This window comes from Sphaerodactylus townsendi, linkage group LG02, assembly GCF_021028975.2.
Source record: "Sphaerodactylus townsendi isolate TG3544 linkage group LG02, MPM_Stown_v2.3, whole genome shotgun sequence".
Lineage (NCBI taxonomy): Eukaryota > Metazoa > Chordata > Lepidosauria > Squamata > Sphaerodactylidae > Sphaerodactylus > Sphaerodactylus townsendi.
Window position 1 is genome coordinate 60,774,378 of NC_059426.1, and position 23,733 is coordinate 60,798,110.

The 23,733-nt window shown below is 44.3% G+C and overlaps 1 protein-coding gene across 1 annotated transcript; it reads left to right on the forward strand.

Moving 5' to 3' along the window:
• The first annotated feature begins 1,270 nt into the window (after positions 1 to 1,270).
• On the forward strand, positions 1,271 to 14,645 carry LOC125426248 (fibrinogen-like protein 1-like protein). The gene is made up of 3 exons (XM_048484510.1): positions 1,271 to 1,414; positions 12,264 to 12,444; positions 13,507 to 14,645. The coding sequence occupies exons 1-3, from the start codon at positions 1,271 to 1,273 to the stop codon at positions 14,172 to 14,174; spliced, it is 993 nt and encodes a 330-aa protein (XP_048340467.1). The 3' UTR covers positions 14,175 to 14,645.
• Positions 14,646 to 23,733: the final 9,088 nt, after the last annotated feature.

Consider the following 23,733-nt stretch of genomic DNA (forward strand, 5'->3'; position numbering starts at 1 on the left):
TGAGTTTTGTACTGCTATTCACAGTTTGCCATTCCTCACAAGTGCTTTGAGGACAGACACCAGAAAATGGAGCAGGCTGTGTGTTAAGTAGTTGACCTTGATGTTGAGTAGCTAGCAGGTAACCTTGTGTGCTGATGTTGTGTAGTCAACAGGGACCCTGGGACCCTAAAAGTTCTTCAAGTAGATGACTTTATTATAACTTATTTCAGTTCAGTATTTCAGATGTACTTCGTGAAGTATGTTGCAACTCCAACTGAAATCAATGAAAATTACTTCTGAGTAAACCTAACTTAGTTAGACCATTAGGGTTGCCAACTCTCAGTTGGAAAATTCCTGGAGATGTGGAAGACAGGGTTCTGGAGGGTCATAATCCAGGGTAGAATGCCATTATCCCTGGGGGAACTGGTCTCTGCAGTCTGGAAATTAGTTGTAATTCCAGGATATCTCCAGGACCCACCTGGAGGTTGGCAACCCTACAGCAAATGACCACTGTAATGTATGCTTAATTACCAAATTTCATTGCTTAAAATGTATATCTCAGCTCATTGGTGCCTCTTTACTTTTTCTTACATTTTTATTCTGCCTTCTTCGATGGCGATTAGGGTGGCATACTCTTTTCTAATTTCTGTTCCTCTATTTTATCTTTACAACAGCCTTCTGAAGTAGCTTAGTCTGACTGGCTCAAGGTCTCTCTGACTTTTATGGCAATTGGGGATGTGAACCTTGGTCTTTCAATTCCCAGTCCAACATCCTAACCACTATGCTACCCCATTATAGTCTGCTGTGCCCCATTAGTAAAAACCTCCATGGTCCATCCCTGTTCAGCTTTTAGCTGAATTACAGTGTTTTGGCACACTGATATTTATAGCTGGATTTTGGATGTTATTTTATAATTATGTTGGTTTTAAAACATTTATTTATTTGGTTTTACTGTTGTTACCTATGTAGGTACTTTGTTAATTTGGGGATCATTTGTTTAGGATCGACTGCAGTCACAGTGGAGCTGCAAAGAATGTGTTCTTTTATGTTTGTAAGCTTCCTTTCACATTATGTGGTCAAGGAGGAGCGCATAGCTGCCAAAGGGACCACAAACTGGGGTCTTGTGTTCTGGTTACATTTAAAACGTCCAGTCACTGGCAGCTGTAAGTGAATCCAGCAATGAATCATTCTTGTATACTCTTTCTGTCTTGTAGTATTGGCTGCTGTTGAAGACAGATGGCTTGGCTTGGTTATGGCCAGATCGGTTAGTTTTTACATTTTTCTCTCGTTAATGGCGAGTCAGAATCTGGTTGTGGTTTTGAAGTATATCTCTGTGTTGTGTGGCCGTATTGACAATGCAGCAGCTGCACAAAAACTAAACAGAATTCATTTCAGGTTGAGAAAGAATCCATTTGAAAGCAGCAGCATCTCCTTGGTAAGTCCCTTGAATCTGTGTTCCTGAAGCAGAATCTTTCCCAGTGCATAGCACTTGTCTTGCCTAGTATTTCTCCAGACATTACTTATTTTTGATGCAATTATTCCTTTATTTTTGTTTTATAGATGCGTGAAGGGAAGTTTCTGAAACAAAGGAAAGGTCAGACCATGGATCATGACTGCATAAAATCCAAAGATGACTCCAGGAGCTTTGCATGACATGCAGTTCGTATTTGTCTCCGATGCAGAAACATTTTTGGCTCTTTCTTTATGAGAATGTCTAGTTCTTGAGGAGAGAAATGCAATAGTGGAAAAAACTGTTATACGAAACTGAGAGAAACAAATGTTGTCTCCACCCAGGAGTCCAGTTTCACAGCTGATATTTTAGAATCCATTTGTTTGGCAAAAGCATCTACTGATGGGGGCTGTTTGCCGAAGGCAACTTAGAGAGCAAGAAGTGGAAAACCCAGCTTAGCTTCCTGCTAACAGTGAAGCTGAACAAAATGGCCCTGAGCTAGCCACTGCCTCAGCATTACTTAACTTGTGCGGTTGTGAAGTAAAAGGCTCTGATATTCTTTGCAGAACTGTAGGATATAAATTGGTCTTTATGGATTTTCTACATGTGTGTGCACCCAGACACAAGTAAGGACCTATTATGATATAAATTGCATCACAATATATTATATACAATATAATATCATATACAATATTTAGTTATAGGATTTATATGCTGCCTCTCCAGGTCAAAATTATATTATAAAATCCTAGAAATAGAATAAATTATCAATAGAAAAATGAACAAGCCATTCTCTACAATATAATCATATGATACCCTTAAACACTCATCAGAGGCGTATGGTGGGAAAATGGCACCTGGAGACAGCCGTTCTCTGGGTGCCCCTGCCACTACGCTCAGGGGGATGGGCGCCCCCGAGTCCCCCCCAGCCGGCAGTCCCTTCTGCCCTCTTCTCTGGGGAGAACACAAGCAACTGGGGCTCTGTCCTCGTCTCCTTTGCTTTTATAAGCATTGGGGCGGGGCTCTGCCCCTCAGGGATGTGGTCACGTCTTCCTGGTCACTTGGGGGGCTGATTTTGCGTGCCCCCGCGTGACCAGATTAGTGGCGCTTGGGGACAGAGGGTACACCATGTCCCTAGGGCCATACACCGCTCTCAAAGGTGTAGCCCCCATCTTCTATTAGCTCCCATTGGAAACAATGGGGGATGGGGACACCCCTTTGGGAGTCCATAGCTTTGGACCCCCTGGACCAAACGTCACAAAACCTGGGTGACAGCATCAGGAGAGTCTCCTGAAAAATCCCTGAAATCCCCAAAATAGTAAGAGACTCTCCTGATGATACCTCCCAGGTTTGGTGAAGTTTGCTTCAGGGGGTCCAAAGTTATCGGCCCTCAAAGGTGTAGCCCCATCTCCTATTTACTCCCATTGGAAACAATGGGAGATGGGGCACCCCCTTTGGGAGTCCATAACTCTGGACTCCCTGAACCAAACCTTACCAAACCTGGGTGACAGCATCAGGAGAGTCTCCTGAAAAATCCCTGAAATTTTGGTGCTGCTAGCCTAAAAACTGCGCCCTCTGCAGGCCAAAAACAGAAAACACTGAAAATACAAAAAATCCCACAAACAAACCTGCAGTTTGCACCCCCCACAAAGGGGCGCCCTGGGCAACTGCCCACTTTGCCCAATGGGAGGAATGCCTCTGCTATGATGTCATGATTAGAGAAGCTGCAATATGCGCATATTTGTGTCGTAGCTTTGCAAATATTCTCAAAACAAAAAAGGGAAAACGACACATACGCAGGATTGCTAGGCAAAACGTATTTCATTCATCAACTTTTTACATGGAAATCATGCATGGATGAGCAGCAAGCAGAGGAAACCTTCATGGAAAACCTTCACCAAATGGCGGATGCAGGAGAATCTCTGTAGCAGCACACAAAATGGCGGGCGAAATTGACCAGAGCAGTATTGGTCAGCAGACTGGAAAAAGAACCATTTTGGCTGGCAACCCTTGTGTTCTCCACACTGTGGGAACTCCAAAAAGTCAAAACGAATCTTTTAAAAATGTCTGCAGGACATTTTATTTCTGATGTGCAGAAGGGACCATTGCAAGCTGCTTTGCGTCCCCATCATGGAGAAAGGTGCGGTATAATTAAGGAAATAAATAATAAATATAGTTTAACAGAGGCAGAAAAAAAGTTTGTTGGTTGGAGGATGGAAGGGAGAGAAGGAAGCATGGAAAGCTAAGGATTTGTAGGCTAGCAAGAAGACAACAAAAATAGTGTAGGAAGAGGGACAGGGAAAGTGAGCTGTCCCTTGCAAATCCTTGCAGGTTCTCCATCAAACATCTGGGCCCATCCTGGTAGCCGACACTCCACAATATCCAGTTTTTATGGCTAGGGGCTGCCAGAGGTAGGGAAGAAGGGAAAGGTGAAGATGAGTGTAGATTAAGGTAGGTTTAGAGGTGTGTGGGAATTCAGGAAGGAAGAAGGGAATGTGAAGAAGGAATTGGAGCTCTTAGGGAAAAAAAGAGGAAATATTGGAGGAGGGACAATGAGATTCATCCCATAAGTCCTTGCAAGTCTCCCACTTGTTTTGTATATTTTATATCTTGGGATTGTAAGAAACCTGGAGCGACAAGGGAAATTCACAATACAAATATTTTATTAAATAATGAACTCAGCTGGCATTTAATTACTTATTTATTTTGTAAGCTGCTTGAGTGGCTATAGTAGAAGAACAGTGGGATAAAAATGCTTATCTGGTCTCTGGAGAAGGTAGTTCAAGATGCCAATATAATATATTTTTAGAACAGCGTGTGAGTTAAATGATTTAATTTTTGCCATGGTACTGCAACCCTGGGAAGGGAAGGAAGCATGATATAGCCTGATCTTGTGAGATCTCAGAAGCTGAGCAGGGTCAGTAGTTGGAAGTGAAACCTCCAAGGAAGACTCTGCAGAAAAAGGCAATGGTAAACCACCTCTGCTTAGTCACTTGCCTGGGTTCACCATGTCAGCTGCACCTTGAAGACACTTTACATACACACTCCAACCCTAAGCACTTCTATTTGGTTGGAAAACCAAACCTTGATTTTTAAAGGAGTTTTGCTTTAAGACATGTAAAAACTTCCAGGGATCAACAAAGATGCCATTACTTTTTTGTAACCATTTAGAGACAGTATTAATGGGATTCTATGCATTCATTATGCGTGGAAGGCAATGTAGCTTCTTTTCCCATACTGTATCAGGAAGTCCATGTCTTCTAGCTCAGAATGGAAAATAGATGCTCCTGCAGCCTGACGAAACTGTTTCAGATGTTGATTTTGCTGCAGCTGTTGTCTTTTGTCTGCTTTCTTCTATTGTGTCACCACTGATGGTGCCAACTGGCAGCATGACCCTGGGAAAGTATGCCAGTTCCTATGAAAATACCATGACCCAGTCATCTAGAATCTGTGGTTGTGCCAATAAGATTTTACATCTCTGTAACAACACAGACCAGAACAAATCTACGTCTGGATCATGCTAGTGTACCAGCTGAAAAGGCAGAATTCTGCAGTTTTATACAACAAAAGTAACACTATTATTGCAACTCAGGAGCTTTTCAGCCACCTGGAGGTAGAGGTATCCAATACCTCTACCCCAAAGACAAAATATCCTGGGATAGACCCAGGATCATATATCCCAGGGTGTTCTTATCCCAGTTTCTCCCTTTGCACAGCTGCCTGTCAGCGCATTCAGGCCGGGAGGAAGAACTTCAGTGAATTATGCATGACCCCCCGGTTTATTTTCATTTTCCACATAACATTTATATAGTTTGTGTACATTGCCTTCTGAAGGTGGGAACCACTTGGGTGAATCCTCTCCAATAACCACACTGGACACTTTGCTGGGATAAACATTTTGGCCATAGCCATTTTATTAACCAAAACCGAACAGAAGCGTGAGGCGTAGCATGGGTCTTGATCTGGCCTGTCTGCTTCATAGCGAAGCTCCAACGGGTGGATGCCCTGTATTGGGCTCCGCTCCGCTGAAGGGCTCTGCCGGACGGACGCTCCTGGCAAGAGGTGATCCCCGTTTGCCGGTTCGACAGAGCGGTTGCCTCTTGCCGCCGTCGGCACTTCCAGATCACTATCCATGCGCCACCGACGAAAGGCTATGACAGAAACATGCAACAACAGAATAAATCCCTGGGAGAGGAGGCTGGGCAAATTGCCGGCTGGCCGGAGCACATGGCCAGAACAAAGAAGGGCTTTCCCCTTTGGTGACGTCAGCCCTGGCCCAACATGGCCCGGGCTTCACTTCTACCCTCAGTTAGGCGGAAGTGGTCACCTTGCTCCACCCATCCCACCCCCCAGAGGCAACTGCAGCTGGTGGGTGATTCACAGCTGTCTTTACGTAGCTTATGTAGATTTCAGTTTTCCAGCATTCTGATTGGCTGCAGCTAAGAGGCAGGGAGAGCAGGTGGCGCCGCTGGAAAAATAAACCAGCCCATCTCCCGTGGTGTTTGCATGGGTGTGGGCTCAGTTTTTCAAAAGAACTGCCAATTTCATCATTTTTTGAAAACTGCAGGATAAGGTAAATCTCATGGGGCGGGCCCGATTTAGGCACGGAAGCCTTGCGGAATTCATGCCCAAACCGGGATGGTTCACTTCCTCATCCCAGGATATATTAGCTGCGGGGAAAATGCCAGAGATTAGTCTGCGTTAACCTCAGCTTGTGGGTTCTGTGGGGCAGAACTTGGAAGGAGTTTGCAACAACTACATATTAAACAAAATGGTTTACTTTTCCTTAACATATGACACTTATCAAACATTAACATTGAACATAACACTTCAAGGTCCTGTTCAAGTTTCATTCCAAGTCCCTCTAATTACAGTCTGATAAAACCAAGTCCATTTCTTCCTGCTGGTTGTTGGCTTGGTGAACTGGATTCGAGATGATGAAGGTCCCCAAAAGAACTCTCACCAATTACATACACAAAAAGCCCTTAAACAAGGTGTTAAGAGCTTATAAAAATCAATCAAGGTCCCAGCCTGGTAGCCTTGCTTCCTCCAACTTCATGAGTTTTGCAGCCTTCTGCTGCTTTCAGTCTCCACCCCTTTCTGGGTCAACCCATTCTGAGCATAGGGGTCACATTAGTCAGATTTACACAAATTAAAATAAAATAGGAAGGTTGTAAGCACATTGGAGGCTAGCTCTTGGATTTTAAGGATGCTGGTTCTCTGTTTAAGTATTTATTTATTTAAGAAATCAATATGCTGCCTCTCCAGTCCTACTTGAGGTTGTTATACTCGAATCACATTTAACTTATTTTATTAAAAGGAATTCAGCATGCTGAAAATTTGTTTTTAGGTGTGCACCCTTCAGGTAATATGACTTTTAAACTCTTCCTATTTTAACAGGAATATAATTAATAATGCATTATTTGGTAGCGTTTAAGGCAGAGGACTCCAAATTATGGCCCATGGGCCACATCTGGTCCACTGCAAGATTTTATCCGGCCTGCAGCAGAGCCTGGCATTTAGCTTTGCTCAACCAGATGAAGCTCTTTTGCAAGAGAGACTTTAACCTTGCAGGACATGAAAGATTCCTGCAGCCTGAGGTTAAGGACAGTGACAGTGTCTGTCTTGCTGGCTTCCCTCCCCCTTCTCCTTCTTCTCTTTTTTGTTCCCTATCATTGTTGTTGGATTATTTTTTCTTTGTCTGTTAGTCCTTCCTTTCCCTTCTGATTGGTTCCCCTTCCTGTACTTAAGTATTATTATTAGTCGGGGTTATTTTAATATTATTTATATATTAACTGTTGTAACTTTTTTTATTGGAAGGCACCCTGAGCCTGACCTGTCAGGAAAGGGTGGGGTAAAAGCTGGATACATGAAATGAAATAGTGGCTGGTGAAGCAAACTTATTATTTTGCATGCAAATGCTTTCCATGGATGTTTAGAAGCAGTAGCAGCAGTCATATATTTAGCTATTAGTAATTGTCAGTTTTAGTGGAGGAGAGATAGGCAGGGTTAAGTATCCTGGATCACCTTCCATATGATCAGGGGAAAAAATCTGGTTCTGATATGAAAATTTAACAAACCAAATAGTACTGACTTCCTCTAAGTTCAAGCTTTATGGATGGCCCAAGTATAGAAATCTAATGCTGAGCACACTGAGGGTCAAATACAGAGCGTGCAGATTCATTAAATGTTCATAGGCTCTATCCCGCAGCCTAATAGAAAAATCAATAGAGAAATCAAGCATTACTAATACAATGCCCACTCTTCTGTAGTGTGTATTGTCTATGTCCCTTTCTTAACTTGCTCCTTTCCATAAACCACATTCTCCATGTATTGGCAACATGACATTGTTAAGCATTTGGAAAGGTCTACAGAACTCCATGTGTCCCAAGATGAACATTTCTGCTCTCACACAGAAACAAAAGCTATTGTTACTTTCCTTCTACCTGGGAAAATGTTCAATTGAGTGTAATTAGTGGGCAAGGTAGTTTTATTTGAATTGAATTGCAAAGCCTTGCTAAAGGTGCTTGGAGAGATCTGGCACTCTGCTGTCGTAGACAGGCCCTCAGGAACCAAGGATAGTCCACACACAGGTCTTAGCAGGTTCAGATGTTTAATGTGCACAGACCAGGGAATCCAGACAAGAAACAGAAATAGTAACCTTCAAACTAAAACACAACGTTGCTGACACATGCAAGCTTAGCTGCAACCTCCCTTTTATAGCCAGCCTCCCATTCCCTTGTGCAATAACCTCTTGCATCTAGCTCGACCCATAGCTGCTAACCTGCTTCTGCGTCCTCTGCTGCAAGCTAGCACACAGCCTCCTCTTGTGTTGTCCTGGGGCTTTGGAGATGGGGTGAGGGGGTGAGGGAGCTGTCAGGGTCTCCTCTGGCTCTGTATCAAGGGACTGAAGAGTCTCAGAGCTAAGCTCTTGCTGGGGAATCTCAGAGCTTGGACCTGGCTGTGGATCCCAGCCTGAATGCTCTGCCTGAGCCTGAGGAACTGGCTCTGCAGGAACTTCTGGCTGCTCAGTCTCTGCATCTACAGGTAGTGCCTGAGAATCTGGAACCAACACTGTCCCCTCTTCTCTATCTTCTCTTCTCTATCCTCCCAGGGGTTTCCATTCAAATCAGGCTGAGCCCTAACATCTGCATTCATGCTGATGGTCTGGCTGTTAGACTTTAACATGATTGAGTTTGTCCCCCCAATTGATGCATTTACAAGATCTCGAAAAACAAAGCCCTTGCCATCTACAGTAAAACCAGTTTCATATTGCTTGTGTTGCAGATTAAAAACTCTTGAGATTCAATCAAATTTGATTAGCAGTGGGGAATAGTGTACAACCAGAAGAGTACCTCTAGGAGGCAGTGTGTTCCAAATAAATCATTCTGAAACAAAAGCTTGCTTATGTTATTGTAAGATTAGACATCAAAAAAGTATTAGATACTTAAAAAGAACAGGAGTTTACATAGGAAGCTTGTTCTTTGCCATGCTAACCTTCTCCCCAGTCCAAAATGAGGCCAGGTTGCCTCTGAATCCATAGATCATTGGACATTGTGCTTTCATTGTGCTATAACATTGGTCCACACAGGAAAATCCAGTTTAGAACACTGTTATAGTGCAATGATAGTGAAATATCAGCCTTGAGTGGATACAGCTGCTTCTTGTAGGTATAAAGGGAGTACATTGTTGCATCAAGTCCTCATATATCCACCACATATTTAGTATGATAAGAACATAAGAACAAGCCAGCTGGATCAGACCAGAGTCCATCTAGTCCAGCTCTCTGCTACTCGCAGTGGCCCACCAGGTGCCTTTGGGATCTCACATGCAGGATGTGAAAGTAATGGCCTTCTGCGGCTGTTGTTCCCGAGCACCTGGTCTGTTAAAGCATTTGCAATCTCAGATCAAGGAGGATCAAGATTGGTAGCCATAGATCGACTTCTCCATAAATCTGTCCAAGCCCTTTTTAAAGCTATCCAGGTTAGTGGCCATCACCACCTCCTGTGGCAGCATATTCCACTTTTGACTGCAGCAATATGCTATTGGGAGGTGCATTAGTAAAACTAAAATCAGACCCCCTTCTTCCCCAAGAGAATACTAGGCTACTGAAAGCCAATCACACTAGATCATCAATTGATAGGATATGTCCCATTAAATTACACTAAAAACAAATATATATACTAAAATATATACTAGGAGCAGCAGTGGCATAGTGGTTAAGAGCCGGTGTACTCTAATCTGGAGAAACCAGGTTTGATTCCCTGCTCTTCTGCTTGAGCTGTGGAGGCTTATCTGGGGAATTCAGATTAGCCTGTACACTCCCACACACGCCAGCTGGGTGATCTTGGGCTAGTCATCGTTTTTCTGAGCTGTCTCAGCCACACGTACCATGCAGGGTGTTTGTTGTGAAATGGAGAGATAGGGAGGATATAAATACAACTCCTCCTCCTTCTCCCCTTCTCCTTCTCCCTTTCCCCTTCTCCTCCTCCTCCTCCTAAAAACACTAGTTTTATATAGATATTAACACTTAGGTTCCACTAAGAATCCCAGCCCTGTGCCAAACTACAGTTTCCCAAGAATGGTATGAATAGTACTAAACAGCTATTAAAGTAAGTCTGTGGTGCAGAAATGTCTACATTACAACAAATCCTGCTGCTTGCTGCATCTAAAGATTTGGCTTATAAAATTTGTTTTATCTGTCACCACCCTTATTCTGCGGTCTGTTAAGACCCCTGGTTCCTCGGACCAATGTAGAATGCAGGTTGTCAAGTGGTAGCTTACAAGAATACCACTGTGCAAGTTTGATTTTCCTGGAAACAACATATCTGACCTTAGGCTCACTCTGTGCATATAAACCCATGCCATAGTCAATTACCATTTAAAAGCATAGTTGCAAGCCCTTAATTACATTTCTATCATTGTATTAATATAGCAGATGGAATCTGTCAGAGGAGTCCTTTGAAATATTTGGTCATCTCTCGGCCTAGCTATGCCAGCTGAAGATCTGGGCTGTCCAGTATACAGACCTCAAGGTTGCTGATTTAAACTGCAGTCATGCATCTTTAAGGATGGTTCCAATTCTTATTGATGATGTAAACTGAAAGCTATAACTGCTTAGCAAACATAATTCTCCCCATGGACGTCATTTATGGCACCCAGAGTTTATAGCCATCCCAGATTACTTGGATGTATTTCAGACTGCATCCCCTCCTACTCAGATTGCCTGACTACAAGCTGTTCTTATGTGGCCAAGCCTCTGATACTGTTTTGTGCAAACATTATAATTATTTGCTTTGCCAACCCATCCCAGTATAAAATAATGTCATATAAGCAAAATCAATTTCATTTGCTGCATCTGAAGGAGTATTCTTCAGATCATTCAATCTTGTCTCCAAGAAATAGTAGTTACCAAGGTAAGTTCTAATTTCCATTTTCTTTTTTTAAAAAAATTGTGTTGTTTTCCAGCTGGTGTATACCGTAACATGTAGGGGAGCTTATAAAAACCCACTCTTAAAGAATTGAATTGTTAAATTTAAAATTAGAAAAATATACTACTGTTAAATACTGTTCCAAATAATATCAAACGAATCTCTCTGAAATTCAAAAAATTATTATCAAGTACCATATGCTTATCAATAGAATTATGTCATTATATAGGTGGAGCTCTTTACAGAATTAAAGAAGTAAATCTGTCCTTTGGCAATTGTATCATCCAAAGTTAGACCAAAAGAAGAGAAAATAGGAAACATTTTAAACAAGACTTCTGTGCTGATATGCCATATTTCTACCACATATTCATTGCATCCTTACAAAACAGTGTTACATACAGGCTATTGCAGTCAACAGAGAGACTACAGGGACACTGGCGAGTTAGGCAGTAACCTATGTTTGATTTACCTGAGTTACAGAGATAATAAACCTGATAAATCTGATGGTACTGTAGGTATGCTATCTTGCTGCAAAATTACAGTCCTAGGAATGCCAGCCCTACTGAACTCACTAAGGTGTATTTGTGCAGGATTAATTTTATAGAAGGTGGAACAATATGCAAAACTTGTAGAATGAAATTCTGTAATGGAGTGAGACTTTTATGTAGTTAAAATATATGAATATTATACATTGAGGTCTCAATTCTAAATGCTAAATTTTTGAATTCATGTCTACCAATTCCCAGGACTTTAGGTTATCTACAGACTTACAGAATATTCATCAGTGTAATTTTGTGTGTGTGTGTGTGTGTGTGTGTGTGTGTGTGAGAGAGAGAGAGAGAGAGAGAGAGACTCTATGGTATCGGCTAATTTTGCAACTTTTAAAATAATTCCCTGGAGAGGACAAAACTAGCTACCTAGGGTCATGACTGTCATTGCTGCAGTAGGTAAGTGTGTGTATTGGTGTGATTGTTGCATGTAGCTACTGGCTATTGCTAATAAACACCTGCTTCTCTTCTTTTTCTCATTCTTTTTTTGTATTAATAATAAACACTGTTAGGTTGTGTGTTATAATGCCAAATTTCTCTTCTATGCTTGGCAAAAGTATGAGTTTCATGAAGTATAAAAGCTCTCTGATTTCAAGGTCTACTCCCAAAGCATGATGAGGCATCGTTGCTGAAGCTAAGTAAGTTTGGATCCGATCTATACTTGGATAAGAGACCACAAGGCAATCTTATGCATGCTGTGCTAAAAGACAGGCAGGATGAAATCATTTTTTAAATATCCTGAAAGCTTCTTCAAAGTCTGGAATGCTAAAAAGTTATTTTTTTTCAGTGTACCATCCTTAGGAAGGGGGCTATGTTAATTTTTGCTGCTCATGTTGATGTTTTCTCCTCCTCTAGGGTTCAAAGATGCTTCTTTACTGTGCTGCTTTCTTGTGCATCCTTATCATCTTTAATGGAGGTGTTGTCGCATCGCCTTTAACACTTGAGGAACTCGCTTCAAAAATTGGCAATCATCACATGCTGAGGAATGTAACTCCTGCTCTTCTGAAAAATGTCCACAAACCTGAAATTTATGAAGGTACTGAAAAAGCATTAAAATAAACCAATGCAAAGTGAACTCAGAGGCAATATGACAGAGTAGCATTATTATATGGTATAAAAAGTACAGTCACAGTAAATGCTTTGTGGTAAGGAAGAACATGGACAGCTAATTATGATAACTTTAATATGATTGTATGGTCATATTAACCTTAATATATGAAGCTCAACAGAGTATGGATGTGCATTTTAAAAATCTATAGTCATTAGTTGCTCATATTCATAAAGGGGCTAAATGTACAACTTTATTAATTTATACATAATTTCTTACTTATAGAATAGGTGGGCTATTACTTGGTTTTTTTAAAAAATCAAATACTTGGATATTTTTAATCAAATAGAATTTTGTTGTGAAAAACAGGAATCCACCCTCTATGGCAGCCCACAAGGTTCTTGAAACACCTGTTTTTATCACTGGCCTAAAACTGGCAAAACAGAGTATAGATACTTCTAAAAATTAGATTATTTGAATGTCTATCATAGTTACAATGAGGAATGCATGTTAGTCTCAGAGTGTTCTGGGTACTGAATATAATTCTTAAGCTAAGAAACGTAACAAAGAACAGAAACGCAATGGGACGTGCTATTCTGTCCAAATCCCATGGTAAGTGACCTCTGCTCATATTGATATACTATGGATGACTGCTCAGAAGTAAATAGCACCATGTTGATTGATGCATAGGAGTGTACCCTAAGCATCCTTGAATCAACCTAGTCTATAATGGGGCCAGTGCAAGGTGTTTGCTGCTTTTTGAAAAAAAGTACTTTCAGGAGCATTTTTGCACAAAGATAGCTAACACCCAGAGCATCCAAACAGTTTCCATGCAAATACTGAAAGAAAAGAAACTGAGAGGAAAGGTACAAACCAAAGATTGCTTAAAATGCTGTGAGAAGTTATTTTCAAAATTGGGAGAAATGGGATGAAAAGAGATGAATGACAAAACAATGTGATATATCTGCAGTACCATCTCTGCTGAATTACTTATGAACTGTCATGAAGATGTTTGAGAGATACTAATGGAGTTGAGTTTGTCTTTTTCAGAATATCTGGCAAGAGACTGCAGGGCTGCTTTTCGCCGTGGTAGGAGGGAAAGTGGCCTGTACGTCATCCGTCCCAAACACTCTCCCTTACTTGTGGTCTACTGTGACATGGAATATGATGGAGGAGGCTGGACTGTGTTGCACAGAAATGACGTCAACCAAAAATTACTTTGGTCAAGCACATGGAAAGATTATAAAAATGGCTTTGGGGACCTAGCAACAGATCACTGGCTTGGCAATGACAATATCCACCACTTAACCAAACACAATGCCTACTCTGTGCGGTTCCTCATAGTTGACAGCGAGGGGGAAATGAAGCATGCTGACTACCATAGCTTCAAGGTAGATAGTGAAGGTGCTGGCTATGCACTCAGGCTAGGGAACTATTCAGGGGATGCAGGGGATGCTTTGACCACAGTAGGAGAATCAGGTGTCCATGATAACATGAGGTTTTCCACCCATGACCAGGATAATGACCGGAGGACCAACACAAACTGTGCATTAGACAATGCTGGTGGCTGGTGGTACGATAACTGTTACTCAGCGCTTCTAAACAGCGGCAGCCACATACGTTGGAGAGGATTGTGCACAGACATTAGAAAGTGTAAATCAGCAGCCATCCTGATTAGACCAAATGGACAAAATTGCAACCTACCGTCAAGATTCTAATATCTTTGAGATATGAATTGTTGCTTACAACTTTAAAGTTTTTCTTTTACTTTATATAAGCCCTAAGAATCATCTACTAATATGCTGTTTGTATCGTTTGAAGATTTAGAGTATGGTACCTTGAGAATTTCTCTTGCACAGTTTCCAGTGGGATAAAATTCGAGCAGCCAAAAGTACAGCTCTCATTCTTTTCAATACTGATAATTCAGGTAAACTTCATTGGGAAGTTTGATTTTATTGTTTCACCTGTTTCAAAATAGCTATAAAGAATTTCAGCCCGACAGTATAAAGCCAGTGCTAAATTCAAGAGCAATGAAATAGTTCATGTATCTCCATGTTAGAAACAATGACAGGCTGTTGAAAACAGAAGAAGTTGAAGTGTAGAGTTGATATATCTTAACCTCTCTATCTTGAAATGCAAAAACATAAACTTTACTTATGATTTACAAATACCTGTAATAAAAGAAGATAAATGGCTATGGTTTCACTGTGAAATTCTTTATAAACATAAATGGAAAATGACTGTATTATGCTAGTTCTCAAATATGAAGCTAGACCTCCTAAACTGAATGTTCCTGAGGTCACAGGGTTTGAGTTCATCTAATTACCAAAGCAGAGAGTCAAGACAATTGAAATATCTAGGAAGTTTATAGCCTTACTTTTCTTCTTTAAATGGATTAAGATTTTCCCCTGCAAATTCCCCTGCAGGGGCACAGTGGTTAACAGCAGATGCATTCTAATCTGGAGGGCTTGCACCCATGCTCAATCCATATCCCAGAGGTGCTCCCATGCTGCCCCGCTACCTCCAGAGGGCTTTCAGGTGGTGCAGGGAGGCAGAAGAATAAAAAAGCCAGTCTCACTACCCAAAAGCCCTCCATAGGGGAAAACAGAATTATGCCACTCCAAAAGGGTATGTCTATCCACTCCACTGCCTGTGTTCCTGGGGCAAAAGCCTGGTGATAACCCTGGGATGCTCTCAGTTGTGCTGGCCTAGAAGGTAGGCTGACAGGACTCTGGAAATGGTGGCTGGAAGTGAGTTGGCTGCTGTGGAGTTCTGAAATGCTCGTCTGCCCCCCCCATTTGCCCTCTCACCATAAATGGCATTTATGCTGGTCTGGAGGGCAAATGCATTGGTGCGAGCTCGCGCCACCTCCTGTAGCAATTATATGCACATCTGGATTGCACTGTTAGTTTATTTGTTTTGTAGTGGGCCTGTTTCAGCCATGTGCTAAGACCAGTGTAACAATATTCAGTTTAGAATAGAGTTTATTGTTTTATTCTCCATGTTTATCCTTCCTCCTAGTGAGTAAACTTACTATATAAAACTCACTGGTATCTGGGTCATTATTGCTCTTTATATTCTGCATTAATGTAAATCCAAGACAATCCCAGTGTATGAAATACTTTTAACAAGGTATATATATTTGGGCTGTTTTAAAAAGTGTGTTCATTCTATACACATTGACATTGAGTTTGTAGTTTCATTATTAACAGATGCTTGAACATTCAGAATGGCTTTAAAGGTTAAAAAATGAAGTCCTATGAGAAAAAACTCAGACTATGATCCTAAGTCCTCAGTTAGTAGAAAGTAACTTCAGCTGAACTCAATGGGTATTTAAATCATGGAATTTACTGACAATGGACACAGTGATAACCATGAACGTAGATGGCTTGGAGGGAGAAAATTAGATTTATGGTGGATAAGTCCATCAATAGCTTCCAACCATGATGAATAAAGGCAACCTCTGTAGACAGAGGTGGCAAACCTCTTAATACCAGTGTTAGTAGGCAGCATCAGGAGATGGTCTTTAAGTCAAGACAAGACTTTGAAAAGCAGGGTGTTGAACTAGATGGACCACAGGTTGCCTATCATGGCAGGGAAGCAATGTCCTGCTCCATGCTATGGATCACACCATTGTTCAATGGAGAAGGAAAAATGGTGAGTGGGGAATGTCTCTGAAAACATCATGATATCACTTCTAATCAAACGCCTGGAAGTCACATCACACCGTCCATGACAATGTAGGATTTTCCCCATTGTTGGGGAAGATAATAATTATGTGAGTGCTCCTTTGTCTGCCACTACTGCAGGGTAGGCCATCTTGGCCGCCTTCAGGATCAACTTTGGCTCCGTTTACAAGTTCTTTACTTCTAGTCAGGCGGTTAATATCACTCCTGCTATATTGAGCCCATGCTCTGCGTATTCAGCCATGATGAATAAAGGAAACCCTTCTCATTCTTTTCCTGCATGCATACCAAGCAACCTGGCATTCTCCCCTGTCTCCCTTTTATTCCTATCAGCAGGGTCCCCAATGAGAACACCCTGCTCCAGCCTACTAGTGGCTGGTGGGCTGTCTGTTGAGCCCTGCTGGCCTAGGATTGGTTTTCAGCTTTCCTGGCCCTTCTCCTTGGTCGCAGCTCATAGGGGCAGTGTTGGTTCTGCCCTACTTTAGAAGAGTGCTGAAGACTGCTAACTGCAGCTTGGTCAGGGCTGTGCTGGCACTGCCCTTCTCCATGGAATTGCTGAGGCATGCACCTGCAGTGAAGGCCTTCCTTTCAGTTCTCAGCAGTTTCTCCCAGTTTCTGGTTTCCCGGAGATCCTTGCTCTTGCTGGTAAGTCTGAGGGCAGGGCTGCCACTTTTGAGGTTTCCCACAGTTCCTGGACGGGCATCTGTGATGCAGAGGAGAGTGCAGAAGGCTGTCAGGTGCTGGGAGGCAGCCCCATCCCTAGACATATCATCATCATCATCATCATCATCATCATCATCATCATCATCATCATCATCATCATCATCATCATCATCATCATCATCATCATCATCATCATCATTTATAAACTGCTATTCTCATAAAATGGGCTCAATGTGGTGTACAACAATAAATTAACAATTAAAACCAACAATATAAAATACCCATATGATAGCACCTATCTACATGACTTGAGATCTAAAATGTAGAAGGAGAATGTAAAAGGAGAAAAAGAGACCAGCTGAGTTGGAATACTGTTGCTGCTCTCAACCATAGGCCTGATGGAACAGCTCTGTCTTACAGGCCCTGTAGAACTGTGATAGATCCTGCAGGGTCCTGGTCTGATTGGACAGAACGTTCCAGCCAAAAAAGACAGAATCAAGGACAGCAGGACAGTTTTTGAGCCAGGGATCTGCAGACGATTGTTATTTGCAGAGCATTATGCTCTTTGGAGGAGGCGGTGTCTCAGAAAAGGCAGTTTTTATTTTTATTTATTTATTTTATTTATATTTTAAATTTCTAGGCCGCCTCTTCCCCGGAGGGCTCGAGGCGGCTCACAACATGGCTGTTGTCCAACAGCAACTCAAGCGACATAACTTAAACATATTAAAACTCCAGCAGCAGTTACATACAGTTTAAAATAATTCAAACAGTTCTAGAGATACGCTGACCCCAGATTTTTTTAGGGCTTTAATTCCTAGCATGTTGCAGGTAGTGATGCTTCTGAGCACTCAACTGGACGTTACATCACAATATCTCTAATGCTCCACCCTCCCCAGCTTTGCCGCTGAAATGACCTGGGGATTGCCAATGAGCTGCCAACCCTGGGTTTGGAAATTCTTGGAGATTTGATGGTGGAACCTGGTGGGGGGGTGGGTTGGGGAGGGGAGGTCTTCAGCAAAGTATAATGCTATAGAGTCCATTGTTCAAAGCAGCAGTTTTGTCTACAGAAAACTGATTTCTGTGGTCTGGACATGAGTTGTAATTCTGGGAACTTTCCAGGCCCATGGTGGAAGCTGGCAAACCGAAGTAAATGACACCCCATGTTTAGCTGGGAGCTCACAGTGTTCATGGTCAGGAGGGCAGCAAGAGAGACACATGGATGGGAGGGTTGGTGGCAGTGGGCCTCACCAGAAGCCCTGGGTCCTGGCAGCGGCCCCATCTCAGGATATGCTGATGTTGGACCTGCTATGAGGAATCAGAGACTTTGCTAATATTTGAAGTGCTCCAGAAAGAATTATTAACATAGGATAAAATGAAATGTCCAGAAAACCCATCAGCTCCATATTTGTCCCATGTTCTGAATAATTATGATCAACCAACCAATAATCTTACTTAATTACCTAAAGCAGTCTTCCATGTACTCATACACTTTCTAGCCTTACTAGCAGCAAAGCCCATTGTGGGGGATATGTAATGGACCCTAGCAAAGGGTCGAAGAGGAAGCATCCCCCTGCACAATTGGCTTAAGTGGGGCTGTAGCGGCCCCCACCCCAACCTTACTCACGGTGCAACACTTACCGGGTTCCGGCTCTGTGGCTTGGGGGTGGGAGAGGTGTGGGTTGGGGGTAGGCTGGTAGGTGAGGATAAGGGGAAGGTGGAGAGGAGTGGCTTGGGAAGGGGAGTGGGCAGCAATGTGAGGGTGGGGGAGGGTGGCACGAAGTGGCTTGAAAGGGGAGGTTTGAGGTGACAGGTTGGGATAGGGTGGAACAAAGAGGCTTCAGGTGGGGGAGAGCGTAAGGGTGAGGGTTTTGGTGGGGCAGAGTGGCAAGGTGAGACTTGGGGTGGGGAGGGTAGAAAGGTTAGGTTTGCGATGGAGGAGTGTTGGAAGGTGTGGCTAGGAGTGGGGGAGGATTAGAAGGTGAGTATGAGGGAGGGGGAGGTTTGGAAGGTGAGTATTGGGATGCATGAGGGTGGCAAAGTGAGGTTTGGGGTGGTGGGAGGGTTGAAAGGTGAGTCTTGGGAGAGGGTTGGAAGGTTTGACTAGGAGTGGGAAGAGGGGCTGAAGTCAGGTGAGTATTGGAGTGGGGGAGGGTGGAAATGTGAGGGCTGGGGTGGAGGAAGGTGGCAAAGTGAGCTTTGGGGTGGGCATTGGTGCACAGATGCGTATTGGTGTGAGAGGAGGGTTGAAAGGTGTGGCTAGGGGTGAGGGAAGGGTGGAATGTAGATGGTTGGGGTGGAGGGTGGTGGTTTTGCTGGGCCCATGGAGCAATGGTGGGTGGGACACACAGGGCTTGGGTGTGTGTGTGCCCTGCACAGCTACTGGCTAAGGGTTTGCTGGTGGATGTTCAAACCTTTAGCCAATTATGTATTGTAAGTTAAGATAAGATATGGTGGTGTCTGAACCGACAACAAAAAGGACTGAAAGAGTATAAAGTGCCAGTTTTCAAAATTATACCCAAACAGTCATACAGTAATCCTGCTTTAAAATGGTAGAGGAAGTGGGATGGTCAACTTCCACTTTACAGGGCAGCTGTCTAATATCCTGACTTCTCTAGTCCTTAGCTAACATTCTTGTTTTAAGTGTTTGCTTCTACCACATCCTACCAGGCAGGATATCATCTGCTTGGGTGTGGGAGACTTTTAGAACACAGTGCTACTGTAAAGATAAGAATTACTTTAAAACAAACAGATCACACACATGCAAAGGCTATATAGGGCCTGGTATTACTTTGCTCCCTACAGAGTACATAATTCCACTGTTTTGTGAGAGGTGGGTGTAGAAATCAATTGTCTTCATATCCCACACATTGGAAAAGCGAAGTGTTCTCAAGGTCTAGGTGGTGAAAATGAAACTAAGAGTTTATGGGAGATAGTGTCCAGACAACCCAGTAGAGAAGAATTACTTGAGCCAGTGAGAGTAGTGTAGTGATGCACTGCTGACCCAGCAGCACCGTGGTAGAACGTTGGGACGCCAATGGACCTACGGCCTTGCTGGTCGCACCGCACCCCCACTCCTCATCCCCCTATGAGTCACGGGTCATGAACTGTCTGGCTCAGTCACCGGGCGCAGGGACAATGGTCTTGCCCTGGTGAGGATTAGGCTCAGACGCTTTACGCCTCTTCTCCTCAAGACGTAGTTGTGTGAGATCATGCATCACATGATGATCTCCAGGTTCTCCGGTCTCCCCGCTCATCTCCCTACCCACCTCCTTTACACCACAATGAAACCCCAACAAAGGTGCCAGAGACCAGCATACAGGCAGAGCGTCAGATCAATGCAAACTCGCTTCCCTGTTGCTGACGCCCGCCAGATGAGAAACCTCCGCCTCGCCTATTCCTAGCTGCATCACCCCGCGGGTTGACTACAAGTTGGTGCCGAACCCGGAATCAACCTCCACCCTGTTTCCACCGTCGCTTGGGAAGGGCTGATATCGGTCCGCTGACGCTTATCCAGGGACCACCGCTTCGTATCGCCGTCTCTGGATCGGCGCGATCCAGAGACACGCCCTAGACACTTCGTCCGACGGAACACCGTGAGTATGGGAGCTTGCAAAAGCAGGGCTTATGACACAAGCACCTGGACGAACTGAAAGCGCACCAAATGCTGCAGGGTCCCCTCAGAAGAGAAGGAGCCGCGAAATTGGTTGAGGAGAGGAGTCAGCTCAGTGTCCATGGTACCCAGAGGGGGGGGGGGACATTGAATCTTAAGGACTGGGAAAACATCGGGCCACTCTTCGCATAGAGCCGATGTCGCTGCTACTGGACGCGTGGAGACAATGTTATGTCGCCATCAGCCTGCAGACCTATGGCTCCTTTTGCCGTAGTCGCCTTTCGATCTTTCACCTTCAGTTTCAAACTCCCCGAATTTTCTATCCACTAAATTGGACGCTTCGTCCTCCTTCTGCCCCTGTTCTTCTCGGGCCTATCTCCAACTTCCCGGCTGCTCGCCGCCTCCCCTTGCTCCGCCTTCATTTTTCCGAAGCCGCTGCATCCTCCTCGTCAGCGCCATCGTGAATGGCGCTGGTTTCGAAACTGAGAGCCGCATTAGCCACTTCACGCAGCAGCGTCCCACTTCAGCCATGAACCTCCATTCCACTCTTACATGTTCCGTAGTATACAGTTCGTCGTCGAAAACGCCTGGTCACAAGCCATCCCCACCGGCAGCCACGGAGCTTCCACGTGTCGAGAGAAGCATGCTCGAGGTAGCGTCGCTGGTGAGTCACTTAATGGTTCCGCATCACTTTGAAGACCACTCCGTGATGCTCCCGAGCCCCACACAATTTGTGATCTGGGAGAGCGAAGTTCCGCCAGCAATGCCTTTTAAAGTAGGGCAACCGCCCGGCGCCTCTTCTACACAGTCAGCCAGCTTTACGGTTTCATGCTTTCGCCAACCCCAACCATCAGATTAGAAACCTTGCCTGAGGCCACCTCACGGTCGCCTTCTCTGAGTGCCTCTATAAGGCATTTATCAAAGTCCCAATGCCGCTAGCCAACCCAGGGTTTCTCCACCATCCGGGTAAAACCCCAAGAGCCCTATGTCGAAGTTTGTGAACAGGCTCCAGGGAGGCCCCTCAAGAGGCAGGTTGGACAACTAGGAGGCCCAGGGCGACCCTTTGCCGCCAAGGAGAGAACGCTTCTCCGCTTGAGTGCCGCAGCTTATCACAGGCTCAGGAAGGACCCCCGAGCTGGCCGACATGCCCAAAGCTTGCCAGGCTATCGGCCTTTCACGCATCAAGCCAGCCTTCTGTCGCCGCTCTCAGCTGCCACAAGTGAGGTGGCCCAGACGAAGTGTGTTTCACTCATGGGCAAGCCAGGACATTTCGGGAGGAATTGTAGGCTGCCCGCCGGGGGCTTACACCCTGACAGGAGGAGGGTCTCTCCCCAGAGGGCTAAGACCCCCAGGAAAGTCTAGGGCCGAGCGCTCCTCAATGCCTCATGGGAGCCCAGCTGCCTGGCATCTCCCTCAGCCCGGAACCAAGATCCGCGACTCAAACTCCTCTTCCCCGAGCTCCCCATGAGATCTTCTTCGCTGCTCCAGCTCAGTATAGTGATCCCATCCCTACAGAGACCATTAGGCTGGTTCCTACAAAGCTTCCGCCCGCTGAACAGGGGTTGTTCATCATCCCAGGGTCATCGGACCCATGCAACTGTGAGTCATCCCACATCCAAGTATGGACAAAACATCCGCGAAACCGCCAAGTTCACCTGAACACCCTGCTTCTATGCTCTCACTTGAGTCTACTCTAAGTTCAGCTAATCTAAACCCGTTGCTCGCCCCCCCCCTCACGTCCTATACTTCCTGCTCTCATAGCCCTTTCTACTTCCAAAGTCACCATATGCTCTCCGCCAGTGCTCCCAGAATGGCGCCAAGCATTTCAAAATCTCTGCAGAGTCCACAGTCACTGAATTGCAACAGAAAGAAATGCTGACCGGAAGAGGACTGCCGTTTTGAACCCTTCACTCAGAATGCCCCATAGCCAATCTACAGGACAATGAGGCATGGTGCAGGGAAGATGTCTCACACAATGGCCTTAAGCCAAAGTCCTTCAGAAGAAGAAGAAGCCCCCCCTTGGCCCCTCTCCAGCTGTAAGGTTCAGAACCAGATCTCATAGCCTCTGGCGCCTGTGCAAAGCCCTAAGCTCAAAGTTTTCTCCCAGTGGCAGCAAAATCGCCAGCAATTCTCAGAGAGAGCAAGATCTCCAAATCAGAGCTGTAATCCTCCTTGTTACTTTATATGTGCTCTGTATGCCTATGCTTATTAGCTCTGCATGCCTTGCCCTTCAAGAGAGACTCCCTAAAGTCTTCCCCTCATAGGGGGATTTTTCCATTGCTTCTAAAGCTATGCTCTTGTGCTTCAATTAAATTCTTTCTCCTTCTGATTATGTGTGCCAATGCCTTGAAAGGTTTCTCGCTTCATTACAGCATCCATTTTAAACGGGACACAGCTTCGTGCGTGTTCCCCAGGATACCGATGGGACTCCTGCTTCAAGTCAGCCTCCATCTTAGCTTAAACCTTCAAAACTTTTCTTCAAACCTCTCCTTGAGAAGCCTTTTCCTTCATTCCATCTGAGCCTACACTACCACATTGGCGTGGCTTAAGTTTACATAAGGAAGCCGGAAATCATTTTCATAGTTCCCACATTCTCTGCTGAGCGCCTCCCTGGCTAGTCACAGTGCCAAGTGGGGGTCTCTCAGCCACACTTCTATCTTTACACAGCCTCCGGCCAGAAGGCAGTGGAAGCGAGCTCAAACCGGCCAAAGTCCCCCTACGTGGAGGGAAGGTAGAGCTGACTTCCCAAACCCTTCCCCCTGCCTTCCTTTCTGCACACCTCCCACTCTTTCTAATGGGCTGACGACCCCACCTCTAGATCTAGAGGATCTGATAAAGCGCCTTTGTAAGCCCTCTCAATTTGCTCCTGTGATCAAACCTCAAGCCCAGGAACTGCTTTCTTTGCACCTTCTCTACATCTTTCCTATAGATGCCATACTGATATGACTATAAATGTGAATTGTTTAAGTTGCTTTGCAAAAACCTACACCTTAGACGCAGTGATTGGGATTGTTTTTACAAAACAAACATCCCACCTGGATATGACCTCTCCCTTCTCCTAAAGCCTTCGGCAATCCCCTGCCTTGTACCTCTTAAGCTTTGATATGTTGCAAGTGATCGTTATGTCGGAATGGGCCAACTGCACCTAACGAAAGCTTGGCCAAAACAAGCGAAAAAGTGAGAGTAGTCTCCCTATTGGACTCCAATCAAGGCCCCATCCAGCAGACCATATCCAAGTAATTCTTCTCTATTCTCTACTGTAATTGTCACTTCCCACTCCAGGGCTCGGGCTTTCCATTGTCATCTATAAGAATCCAT

Bases quoted from the DNA above. Each gene is read 5' to 3' on its own strand.
- LOC125426248 (XM_048484510.1), top strand. From the start codon at position 1,271: ATGGCGAGTCAGAATCTGGTTGTGGTTTTGAAGTATATCTCTGTGTTG. The intron at 1,415-12,263 runs GTAAGTCCCTTG...CTCCTCCTCTAG, and splicing joins AAAGCAGCAGCATCTCCTTG to GGTTCAAAGATGCTTCTTTA. The intron at 12,445-13,506 runs GTACTGAAAAAG...TGTCTTTTTCAG, and splicing joins CAAACCTGAAATTTATGAAG to AATATCTGGCAAGAGACTGC.